The following is a 12,364-nucleotide window of genomic DNA, read 5'->3' on the forward strand; positions in this document are numbered from 1 at the left end:
AAAACAGACTCACGCCTTGATTTCCACGTTCCATGCTCACTGGAAGTGAAAAAGGAAAATCAGAGAAAAGGGCATCACGTATCTGTCACCACAAAGGAAATCAAATCGGCAGCCCGGGTGCTCCCTCTCTGAAGAGAAGACTAACATCCAAGCCCAACTGTGATGAGAAGTCCCGGAAAAAACACCTTTCTCCTGGAGACATTAATTGTGGGATGGGCACCTTTTGAGGGAATTTATTATAAAAATGAGGCCTAAAATAAATAATATGAGAAAGGCCTTCCGGGCAAGAGCAAAAGAAATTACAGGTATCGTATAAAAGGAAGCCAGACTTCATAATACAAATGTAGAGTCACATATGTACCTTCACCCATTGTAAGAAACTCAAAGGAGGTGTCTGGGAGTTCAACAAGAACATTGTCATATGTTTTTAGATTGCAATCATTTCCTACAGAAAATAATAATCCACAGAGTGTGTATCAGGTATGTATTTTCATCAATGCCCAAATTGCGTATGTGCTGTGGAGTACACAGGCCTTCTTGGCAAATCACATCTGTGTTGTGTGTGAATTCCTGATCCCAAAATATCAGGTAGGGGATATTGCACATTTGGAATGCAGCTTTAAGAAGAGGAAAATGCATTTGTTTTAAGTGACTGTCTTTATCTGAGTGAAACACTAGCCACAAATATATATATACATAATCGACAAGATATAAGCAGAATTGGACAAAGAAGACATTGAAAGCTAAAACATGGAATTCCACTGCAGAGCATTTATTTGGGAGAGATGACCTTAACGAAAACTAAAGATTGTGACTAGTTTGTGACTTTGCATCAACTTCCCGGACGTATTCAGGGGAGTGCATGGTATTTGTATCTTGGATTTGTATTTTTTGAGGATACATGTGCATTCCTACCAGAAACATGTTCAACAGCAATCAACAGTCAGCTAGGAGATCTGAGTTGGGTGCTGTACAATATAGAGAGTGATGGATGCAAGTCACTAGATCCCGGGGAGGAAATGGATCTTCGTCTCAACAGAAGATTGGTCTCTCGAGACCACCAAAGGCAGTCTGACTGGACTGCACAGGGGACAGCCCTCCAGGCTGATCAAGGGCCTGAATCCTAAATCCAGTGGGTAGACAGCTGAGACTGAGTCTTGAGTATCCACAATCGTGAAAAAGATGCTTTGCTAGTATCTGGAAGTAGTAGGCCATGAGCATCAGTACCAAGCTGCTCCATGGATATGAAAGTCAAAGTATGTGGGTGCCTGCTGGTGGACGGAAACATAATTGAAAAGTAAAGCATCCCAACCCATTGCTGCGTCCTAAATGATGCAGAAGAAAGATGACTGCTGGAGGACATGCAGATGGAGCTACAGGATTGGTTGGAATCCAGAGCCTCCAGAGAAGAAGGTGGCCTTACTAGCCCACTGTTCAAGCAGTGGCAGATCTCTGGCACCTGAAGGCGGTTATCATCCAGGGCATCACCTCGTAAAAGACCCAAAGGAGGAGCTTAGACCAGATATAAGCACCTGGTAATTGTAATCAAGTCCCACATGACAAAGGCTGAAACCTTCACTTGCAGACAGAGGTAGGCATCATTTTTGATGCAAGCGCACAGCCAGTCCCTCTTTTGCAACACTGAAGGATTGCCCCCCCCCCAGACTAGCCCCTTTGAAGTATTGGGTGGCCAGGGAAGGACTGAATGGTCCAGGGGCAGTGGTTCAATTCCAAATACATTTCACGGAGAAGGTCTGCAGACGCCACACTCGCGGGTATAGAAGAGGCGCGGGTGTGAAGGACCATTCCTATCCCTCAGCTGACCATAGAAAGTCTGTGGGGCCTGTCTGGTGTTCGGTCAGGCTAACAACTATTCTGGAAATCACTCTACTGGACCAGAAATGCCCTGGCTTCTGGGAAAGGGTATTCGCTTCTGCATGTTCAGCTTAACAGACAAGCCATAAGAAATGAATCCATCATTCTTACCTAGGTTACGTAGTGGAATACAGGTACAGCAAACAAAACAACTAAAGGAGGGAGGCCAGAAGACACATATATCCCAGGTTTGAGAAAGAGAGGATTGGGTGACCACCAGAGCCCACTCAAGGGGTGATTAATAGTTGCAGTCACACAGGGGCGCCACCAGCTCACACAAGGTTACGTCTCATCAAGCCACTTTACACTGTGTGATCTGGAGGCGCTGTGTCAGTCAATGACTTTGTATTAGTGAGTGACAGAGGCGCGGCGTGATTCCTAAATAGGTGCTGGAGCAGCGCCTCTGTCACTCACTAAAGTCATTGACTGACACTTTACATGACAACGTCATGTAAATCTCACACAGATCGCTAGAAGACCTGGGGCCAGCACTGGTGGCCAGGCAGTTTCTTACAACATATTACTCTATCCTGTGGGAGACAAAACATCACAGCATTTTGTGCTCTGTGATCAATTATCTGAAACACAAATCCTATTACGAAATTTCAAAGCCGTTTGAATTAGGCACCCGCACCTTAAAACATTCCCCTTCGCCTGTCTGTCAGATGGCCCGCTTGAAACGCAAGAGCCTCTGCTGTTGGCCGTCTGTAAATAATGCATGGGCGTGCCTGCGTAGCGCGCCAGCGGCGCCACGCTTCCTCCGCCGTCTCCATTTAGCAACACCGCTGCGCCGCCTGCGTCACAAACTCCCGCCTTTCCCAATCAACAAGGCTTCCAAACGGGCCTCCGCCTGGCAGCCAGCTTTGCAACACCATAGATTATTAATCAGCTTTTCCCCTTCATCAGTCCGAATCAATTAGCAGAGATTTGATTTCAATCGACAGGATAAAAGGAAGGTAATATCCCCAGTTCATCTCTGATTGAGACGATACGGCTCACGCGTGGCCTTAAGCACAGACAACAGCCCTCGAAGGAAGGGGTGCTGACACAGAGAGAATGGCCCGAGGCGCGCTCACCGCGTACGCTCCTTGGATTGGTTCGTGCCGTCATTAGTGCCAGTGATGCTTAGGAACTACACATGGGCAGGACAGGGTGACAGCCGAGACTTTAAAGCCTATGTATTTTTCAAACAGCTTTTCAACTGCTTTCCATGACAGCGTTTTTTTTTTCTTTCTCTATCATTAACTGCTGACAAGCTGACAGAATAAATACTTAAGCCTTTGAAAAGCTGTCCAACAGCCCCCTCCATTGCGCCTTTTGCGTGGATCGTTGCTTTCTTAGAGAATACCTTTATTTATATATTTAGGCGTGAATATAAAGGTGAGAATTCATTTTAGGTGCTTTGTTCCTGGAATAAGCTTGCGTTTGTGGAACCTCTCCCTCCGCGCAGCGCTTAGATATTCCGCAGGTCACTAGCCATTGGCGTTGCGCGACAACTAAGTGCATGGCATTAATAATGCACAATGACTGCCATGGCTTCCGGAAACACAAAACTGGCCTCTCGGGTGACAGCCTTAAGAGTGAGCCACGCGAGTCCCCAAGGAGGGTGAACTACATTCCCTCGAAATCAACAGTCTTTCCGATCTTGGATGCCAAGCTTCAGATTCCATGGCGGTCATTTTGATTAAGACGTGCATTTCACAGAGTGGACCACTTCTGTGCAAAGTCCACTCTGTGCATTTTTTCCACCAGGCTGAGGAAAAGTTAAAAGTTAAACATTGGTGAAATCGCCTTTACTTTCCACTATTCTGCTGTATTGGTGGAGGATTGTAAATGTCTCTCACAATGAACGATTAATGGAAGCATTTACAATGGATTCCTATGGAATCCAGCTGCTTTTACTGCTGGTAATTTCAGGCAAATTCTATAGGAATCCGTTGGTTTGCCAGCTACATGTTTTGTCATGCTGCTGGAAATCCAAAGGATTCCTATGGAAAATCCGAGCGGATTTGACAGGTGGACCTGGAAGAGCAGGTGTACGTGTTAAATCCGCTCCGCTCTCCAACACCTCTGCCCAACCGAAGATAGTCCAATGGAACACTTTTACCACCAATTTTACTGATCCGCAGGACTTAGAAAATGATCCCCGTTGGCAGAAAGTCGAGCAGATTTGACAGGCGGAGCTGGAAAAGCATATGGATGTGCTAAGTTCACTCTGCTTTCCAACACTGGAGGTCAAATCAAAGAAAATTCTGCTGATCGGTTAAAATGGTGGTAAAAGTGGCCGCACATTTTTGCTGCCATTTTTACCGATTACCTGGACTTGGAAAAAATGACCCCCACATAGTTTTGAAGGTTCGGGAGACTGTTTGGGCAAGGACAGTGTATATTAGAAATGTTAGTTGGGGAAGTTTATACTGGAGTATAATGTTCTTACTGGTAGTTGGGTAGTTAGAGAAAACTCGAGGTACCTGGGCTGTACAAAGCACCAACTGCTGATGATAAGTCACATTATAAATAAATATCGTGGCATTGAATATCGTGTCATAAATGTTGTTTGAGATAGAGATGATATTGTTTATTGATTAAAGGTTCTTAACCTACAGACCATTCATGGGCCTTCAAAGATATCCCTCTCCTTTAGTGACCCCTCTGCACTCCATCACCCCATTGCATTTCCGTCTACACAAGGTTCTGCTTTTCTTACATTCCTACAGCCATCAGGCGTATCCTCTTTCCCAACTTTTACCCAACTCTTCCAGGCATCTTGCAAGCCCTCCACCCAATATGTTCTGAACACCTTTTATCGTTTTGCTCCTGATGCCGCGTTTCTCGTCCCTTTTCCCCTTTGCTCGACCAATGGGGTATTCTTCATCCTACTCGTTCCCTCTAGTTTTCCAGTCACTTACCTTTCTTCCTCATGTAGGTAGTCCTCCCCTTCCTTCTTTCTCCTTCCTCCTCCCCATGAGTCCTCTATCTTTTTAATCACCCCCCGTTCCATGGTCACATTGCTTACCTCATCATCTTGGGTGAGCAACTGGGAGAATTTCGCATCCCTCCATTTCGCTGCTTTTTTTTGGGCGACAATGCTGACATCTGTTCATCTTCAACTGTAAACATAGGACACGTGTGAGAAAGCAGCAGGTCAAGCGGCAAGGTGTTCAACACACACATGAAATACAACAGAATGCACACGCAACACGCACACGGTCACAAGTTGCCACTCCTGACAGCCAAGATCAAACCTGTTATTGCACATGATCAGTACGAGAAGGGTATCGGACGAAGGCAGAAGGGGAGCCAAAGCTGGACGCAGAGACTTAAACTTTGTACACAGAAAGTCAAGCCTTCAGGTGGTGCGCACAAAGAGGCAATGTTTAGAATCCCAGCGCGTATCTAGATTCTGAACATTTTGGATATCATACGTGAAAGAGAGGATAAAACAGAAGGAGAGATGTTGCGGTGGCTTGACTTTGAAATTAAAGACACACATGTGGATTGTTAGCGAGGATCATTTCCATTGAAGGCCTTAACAAAGGTGTTAGACTGGCGTGTACAGAAGCCATCTGTGTGGGGTCCTTGCACTAGATCAGGCCGCATGAGGGGTTCAAAGCATAGTTGGTGCTCCAAGGCAAAGCTGCAGTGATCAGTAGCGAGGGACAATATCCTGGTGGGTCATACTGCCTGCCTTATTTTTACTAATGCTTATCAACTAAATTGTATAACTCTCTTTTATATACATGTTGGTTGGTTCACAGGACATTTCACCCAGGGAATAAAATAAAACAACTTTGCTGGGCCTGGTCAACCATTGTTCAACTGCTCATACTAATATATTAAGCACTAAATGAGCACATATTAAGCACTAAATGATGCCTACGGGTAAAATGTATATCAATAATATATGCGCTTGGCACAGTTAAAAACAGAGTAAAATCTAGCAGACCATTTCTGGCAGAAGGTGACTGCTTTCAAGTGATAAAAGTCATGTTGCTGACAGCTCCATGCATGCATCTAAAATCAAACAACAATGACATAGAAATATTCAATTAATTCCCACGATATCAGCTTTCTCTAGGCAACACGATATACCATCCAAGGGCATCACGTTGTTAGGCGTCATACTGCTAACCTGCGCACAGCTGTAACATGCAGCCACAATCTGTGATACCCTAGCACATCCCCCCAAAACTATCAGGATCCGCTGAAGGCGTATTGGGCTCCTGAAGGCAGAAATATCAGCGGGGCATAGTACAGCGCTCATGAGTTCTAAAAACATTGTAACGTTCCTGCAATACGTTTTTTAACATCTGAAAGAACAGAGGGTTATAGTACAGTGCTCCTAAATTCTGAGCTATCGTAAGTCTTCTGCAAAGTGTTCACAAACAGTGAATTAGGCCCATTTAGCGCGGTGCAAAGAGTACTTTTGCAGTTGAAAGTGACTTTGCTCTGCAAAAATACACTTTGCATTGCTCTGTGAATTAGGCCTGGTGGAACGTGGTTTTTTGGCGATGCAAAGTCACTTTCTTCTGCGCTAAACATTCCATGAATCAGTCCCTGTGTGTTTAAAGAAAGTAGGAGCACTGCATCCTAACAGTACTGTGCACCAGAATGCTGGAGTACTCTGGGAGTACAGCGTCTTGCACCTGAATCCTGTCCATCCACATGAGCACGGCACAGTGCTCAGGCAGTTTGATTGATCCATGGGATCCTGAAATGAATGCTATTGTACTTGCGCTTACACGTAAAAGAGTCATTGGGGAACCGCAGTGGAGCCATACATGCTAAAAGATAAGAGAAGTACTGCCCTGTGCCCCTGAAAGCCGCTGATCATAGTAGCACTGTGGGAGCTGAAATATCATAGGGTGACTACACAGTGCTCATGACGTGAAAGGATCGCAACTGTAATCGTGAACTGTGAAAAGTCATCAGCGCGGTACTGCCCTGTGAGGATCTACCTTGATTTGCGAGCTTGACGTCAACACTATATTAACCGGCTGAACCCGTGGCGATTAGAGTGGTCCAGATCGGTGAGGTTTTTCTCTATACTCCTAAATGCGGTCATCAGAACACATAGGGTTAAAGCTATTGTAGCGCATTGCAGAATTCAAAGGGAGCGCACCGCCTCAAATTGTGCGGTGCCCTTCGACAAATTCTGACCAGGTCAGGAACCTTCAGAGGAGGGAAGAACCCCTACCGAAAACTCTGTACAAGAAGAACATTTACCGCACCACGATCAGCGGTTATACGCCTTTGCAAAATTAGATTCCTCTACCTGGGTCTGGAATCAAACTTTCCTGGGCCCTACCTTCTATCTTTGCATTATTGAGAATTCCTTTGGGAAACTGAAATTCCAAAGGCTGAGGAACGTGTTTTCATTTACAGATCAATTTCACAGGGAATCTTTTCTTTTAAAACTCGCAACAGTAGGAGCCAGATTACAGAAGCCTTACACTGGTGCAAGTGCAGCCCTAGTGCCAAAAGCATTGGGTCCATGTTAGAAGACATTTGCACCATGACAAGTACAATTTTGCATGACAGCATTAGGGCAAAAAAAACAATTCCTTCAATGCGTTTTTGCACCAGGGCAAAGCTTGCCCTAGTGATGTTACAGAATGCTATTAGCACCAGAGCAAACTTTGCCCTTGTGCAGAAATGCACTAAAAGTATATGTTTTCTGAATTAGAGCAATTTCTGTCCCATTTCTTATACCATGAAAAATTTAACTTGCCATGTTGCAAAGACCTTCTAACATGGCCCGATGTTTTTATTTGCACTAGGGCAAGCTTTGCAATTGTGCTAATACTGTGCAAAATTGTGCTTGCACCAGTGCAAAGTTTCTGTAATCTGGCCACTGGCTCTTATTTTGAAAGGGACAATTGTTTCACACAAGACAACCTGTACTCCACTCACAAGAGGTCCTTTTTTTGGTCCTCCTTTGCTCAGTAGGTGGACATGAGGCTGTTGACCTATAGGCGGTCTAGAGGCTTGCGCTGCCTCGCGCAATACGAAACATTCTGACGTTGCCCAGGGAGAAAGAGTGGTCTGCATACTAGCTGAGCAGAATGATCATAAAGAAAGAACTAACATCAGTGTGGCTATTGAATGTGTTCTCAATCTACTAAATGGACCAAGACTAAAAGCTGCATTTGCATTGACTGTAGAGAGCGCCCAGAACCTCACTCTGACACCAGAACACCAATGAACACTAATTACATTTAAGGGACTGTCCTACCATAAAGAAATTATATAGATTTCCTCTTCCACAAAAAATAACTTTAGTCGATGAGACATCCCAAATAACCATGGATTCACTAATCCCTAATGGAGTCACCACCCATTAATGACTGGGTCAACACGACAGGGGGAGTCATTGGATCAGCAACCTGCAGCTCCCCGGGTGTGTTGCGCAGCAGCTCCCATGATGCCTCGCCGTTGGATATGCAGGCGAGGGCTGATGAGAGTTGTAGGCGAAAACATCTGGAGAGCAAAACGCTGCAGATCTCTAAGCATCTAAAACGAGTTCAATAGCTAAGATCTTGCCATGACTGTCTTGCCTCCTTTGAATATCTCCATGTCTTGCAGCAAATCTCCACCACAAAATCTTTATTTTCTACGCATGTTTTAGCACCCCCAACCCCACAATAACTTAGAATGCTCTCTAAAGAAAACGCGTTCATACAAGACTTGAGTCTAGATTGGGCAAATCCCAGTAATGGCCTCACACATATGTTCCCAATTTCATCAAAAGAACATACATATTTGGTTTCCTTTTCCCCCAGCACTCTAAAAGGGGTAAATGCTCACCCTGACCATCCACATACCCCCCTCTTCAATGTGATCAACTACATGTGAAAGACACATCCCATCTCTCGCTACACAAACTACAAATCATGTTACACAAAAGAAACTATAAAAATGTCAACTGAAAAATAAAACAATGCTCCTAGACGATCTAACCACAGTTATCATCACTCAGTCCTTTGTCCAATATGAACACAATGGTTAAAATGTCAAGAATTGTCCACTTAGAATGGGCCTGAGTTTCCAAAGAACTGATCTCACTCCTGACCCTCACTGAAATAAACCGCCCCTCAGCACTTTGAAGCAGCCACAGTGCGGGAAAAGCACTATGCGGATATCCTGTAATATAGCATACTGTGGAAATACATCCATCTCACTGTGCACTAATTCCCCCTTGTCTCTGCACACTTTCCTCGGATGATTTTATCACTCTGTATTCTAGACAAAGTCACCAATACAGAAAAAACCTAGAAAAACAAGCAATTTCTTACTGCAACTGTGATGGCTAATGCACACAAACAACATTCTCAAAAATTCAAACTTGAAATATGTTGGGCTGAAGAGCCTTACAACACACATAGACACAGGCATCTCAGTTAGAAGGGTTGTGTGCAATGTACAAAGTGCAGTACATACTTTTGCTTTTGATAAAGAACTAGTGCCAACGCTAGACATCGCCATGTACGATTTAAATAAATATCTATCACTTTTCGTCAAAGACCTTTGGTGATTAACTTGATGCGTCATCCAGGCAAAGGATTGCTCCATGAATGAACTCACCGTCAATTCAACACTTGTGAATATTAGAACATGTTTGTGCAACTTAGAACCAGAAAACACCTTTTCTCTGTTGTTGGGTGCAGTGCAGTCATTGAAATGTATGGTAATCCATGAGAGTGATAAATTGGCATGAGGCGGTAACAGCGGGTTACTACTATGACAGTATCCAGCTAAAGGCATTTTAAGATTGCAAGCAGCCGGGCTGACATAACTCTGAACCAGGATTATATTTTTTTAATTGGAATAATCCAGTGTTTATAAAATAATGGTACACGCAGGCACATGCATCGCACCCACACACACACACAGAGGAACCCCTACACACCCCTCTCCATGCACAGTCCATTTGATTTTCTTCTCTCTTCCCAAATCCCAAAAAGCAAAAGAGCCCCACCCTCCCTAAGGACACAGGCCCAGAGATCCAGGGGACGGTCTGCCACTCAGGGGATGCACCACCACCTGCTAAGTGTGGGTGATTTAGGAGAAAATTGAGCAATTATAAACCTCTGGCCAGGTGGGAGACTTTTTTCTATGATGAATTGTCCAGTGTGGGTTTCTTGTTACTCATAAGCCCTGTGATTACCAACTGGTGAAGAAGTCTATGGGACTTTGAATGATAATGTGTTTACCATTCAGCAAGTTACCAAAACTTGGGAGTGTTTGCAAAAATAAAATGATCAAATTGGCCTAATATTAAGTCAAATTCAATCAATATAATGGCAAAAATGCCAATCCGGATTACACGCTCTCGGCTGCACAGCACACTGTGGGGTTTATTTTCTAAACCCCTTGATCATCTAAATGAAGCGTGAAAGCAAGGTGTGTGCTATATATGCATAACTTTAACCATCTGCCGAGCAAGGGCACGAATTGGGATATACATTTCTGTGCTTCTCTTCCGCTCCTCCTTAAATTTGCACTACGGTCTCGTGCATCCGCGTGCAGGTGGAAAATCAAAAGATTCCGCAGAAATCTGCCCGACTTTTGCACCTGCTAAAAGCAGGCGAATTTCGTAGGAATCCATTGTAAGTGCTGTCTGCGAAGTGCTATTTGTAGGCAGCGTACGCCAAATCAGAAAAGTGAAAAACAAAGGCTGTTTCACTCTGTTTTGGAAATGACAAAAATTGCACAGAACGGGAACTGTTGCATGCACAAGAAAACAGACACGGCCCCTTCCGTGCAAATTAGGAGGAATGCAAAATGAGAGAGGATCCAGTCTTGATAGCTGGGCTCTGAAAATGTGGAATCTCCTTCTTTTGGAACCTATCTTGTGCAAAAATTCAAAAAGGATTTGAAAACCTTTCTCTTTAATAGGAACCCTGATTGATCTGCCTCCCTCTTTCTTCCTTCTTAGTGAGTGACTGTTGGTCGTTTATGATTCGTGTCTGTTAGTCCTGGCGCCCTGAGACCCCAGTGTGTGTGGTGCCCTATACAAAAATGTAAATAATCAAAAAATACATTTGGCAGTCTTTGAAAAACAGTGCTAGATAAAGAACATGCCGTAGTACATCAAGTGAGGCCTTTCTGTACATGCAACAGGAGAGCCAGCCAGAAACACCATGATCAATTGTAAAAGCCACCTGACGTCAGTAACACCGCCCTGCTCTGAGCGCCAGTAAATGCAGTGACAAACCCTGCCACATCTGGGTCAGCAAAAACAATTCTGTGACCTGCCAGATCTGGGTCAGCAAAAACAATTCTGCAACCTGCCAGATCTCGGTGAGCAAATACAATTATAAAACCTGACAGATTTGAGTCAATAAGTATAATGATAAGACCTGCCATATCTCAGTCTGTAAATATAATTATATAACCTGCCACATTCGGGGTTATAAATAAAAACATAAAAACCTGCCAGGTATCAGTCAGGCAAATAACAGTGATGAAAGCTGCCACATCGACTCAGAAAAGGGAATAAGCAACTAGGCAGCAGCGTAAAACCGGTGGGATCTGACTGAATACAGTGGTAAGTGCTGTCAGGTTTGACAATGCATTCGATGGTAAAATTGGCAAGTTTTCAAATGAGTAAACATGACAGGTAAACTGTCTGAACTGCTATGCAGAAAGGATAGCAATGAGACTGGAGTGTAAAGGAGCCATTAGAAACACATGCCTCCTTTGCAGGTTTTTCCTGCCCCCTCGTACCGGTAGAACGGGTGGTTAATCATTTTGCAACCTTACCAATTCACACACAGCAGAGGCCATAGGAAAGTGGGGGTAACTGGACTTCCTTCCTTGTGCTCAGGGAACATGATATGTGTTATCTTCCAGCATAGGCAGAATGCAGAGAGGTGCTCGCCTGCCTCTGTTTAATGTTTCATTTCTTGTAATGTCTTGGTCCGGCACAATCTTGAAGACATTTGGCTAAAAATCAATTCAATTCATGTTTCATGGAAACATCTGGCAAGTTGTATCACTGGGTCTGAAGAACTTGTCCAGGATATCTCCATGGTCACCGGATTATGGGAGTGAAGATCGCAAAAGTGGATAGACTGAAAAGTCTACACCACCCGCCACAAGGGAGGGGGTTTAACCCTGGAGCGTCTCATTGGTTCTTCTGCATGTGGGATCTCCTACAGGCTGAAATCATTGGTGGCCATCCAAACCCCTGTTGCTTTAACAGGCAGCCCATTGGTCTGAGAATTTAGCAGGCACTCCTTTCCTCCTATCATACGATCTCATGAAGCAGGCTTTATGAGAACCTCCCCTCCACCCCCGGCCGCCCGCCCGAGGGTCAGACAAATCTACATACTAGAACTCTTACCTCAGGACGGACCCTCAATCATGGACGGTTGAGAAGCATTCTCCAATCTTACTCCTAGATGCAGGTCTTACATTCTGGTAGTGCAGCACCGCTTAAGCTTATGGTGAAAGAGTAAGTGGTTCCATTGGATACTGGACTCGA

The 12,364-nt window shown here is 44.5% G+C and overlaps 1 protein-coding gene across 13 annotated transcripts in view; it reads right to left on the bottom strand.

The window, feature by feature from the left end:
* KCNMA1 (potassium calcium-activated channel subfamily M alpha 1) overlaps positions 1–12,364 on the bottom strand; it is a 1,925,602-nt gene that overhangs the window by 323,385 nt on the left and 1,589,853 nt on the right. For all 13 annotated transcript variants that reach the window (XM_069610985.1, XM_069610992.1, XM_069610991.1 and 10 more), the window contains one exon: positions 4,892–4,985. In XM_069610985.1, the coding sequence (XP_069467086.1) occupies positions 4,892–4,985 (94 nt within the window). The remainder of the gene's footprint in view (positions 1–4,891; positions 4,986–12,364) is intronic.

This window comes from Ambystoma mexicanum, chromosome 8, assembly GCF_040938575.1.
Source record: "Ambystoma mexicanum isolate Mex_15411 chromosome 8, UKY_AmexF1_1, whole genome shotgun sequence".
Classification (NCBI taxonomy): Eukaryota; Metazoa; Chordata; class Amphibia; order Caudata; family Ambystomatidae; genus Ambystoma; species Ambystoma mexicanum.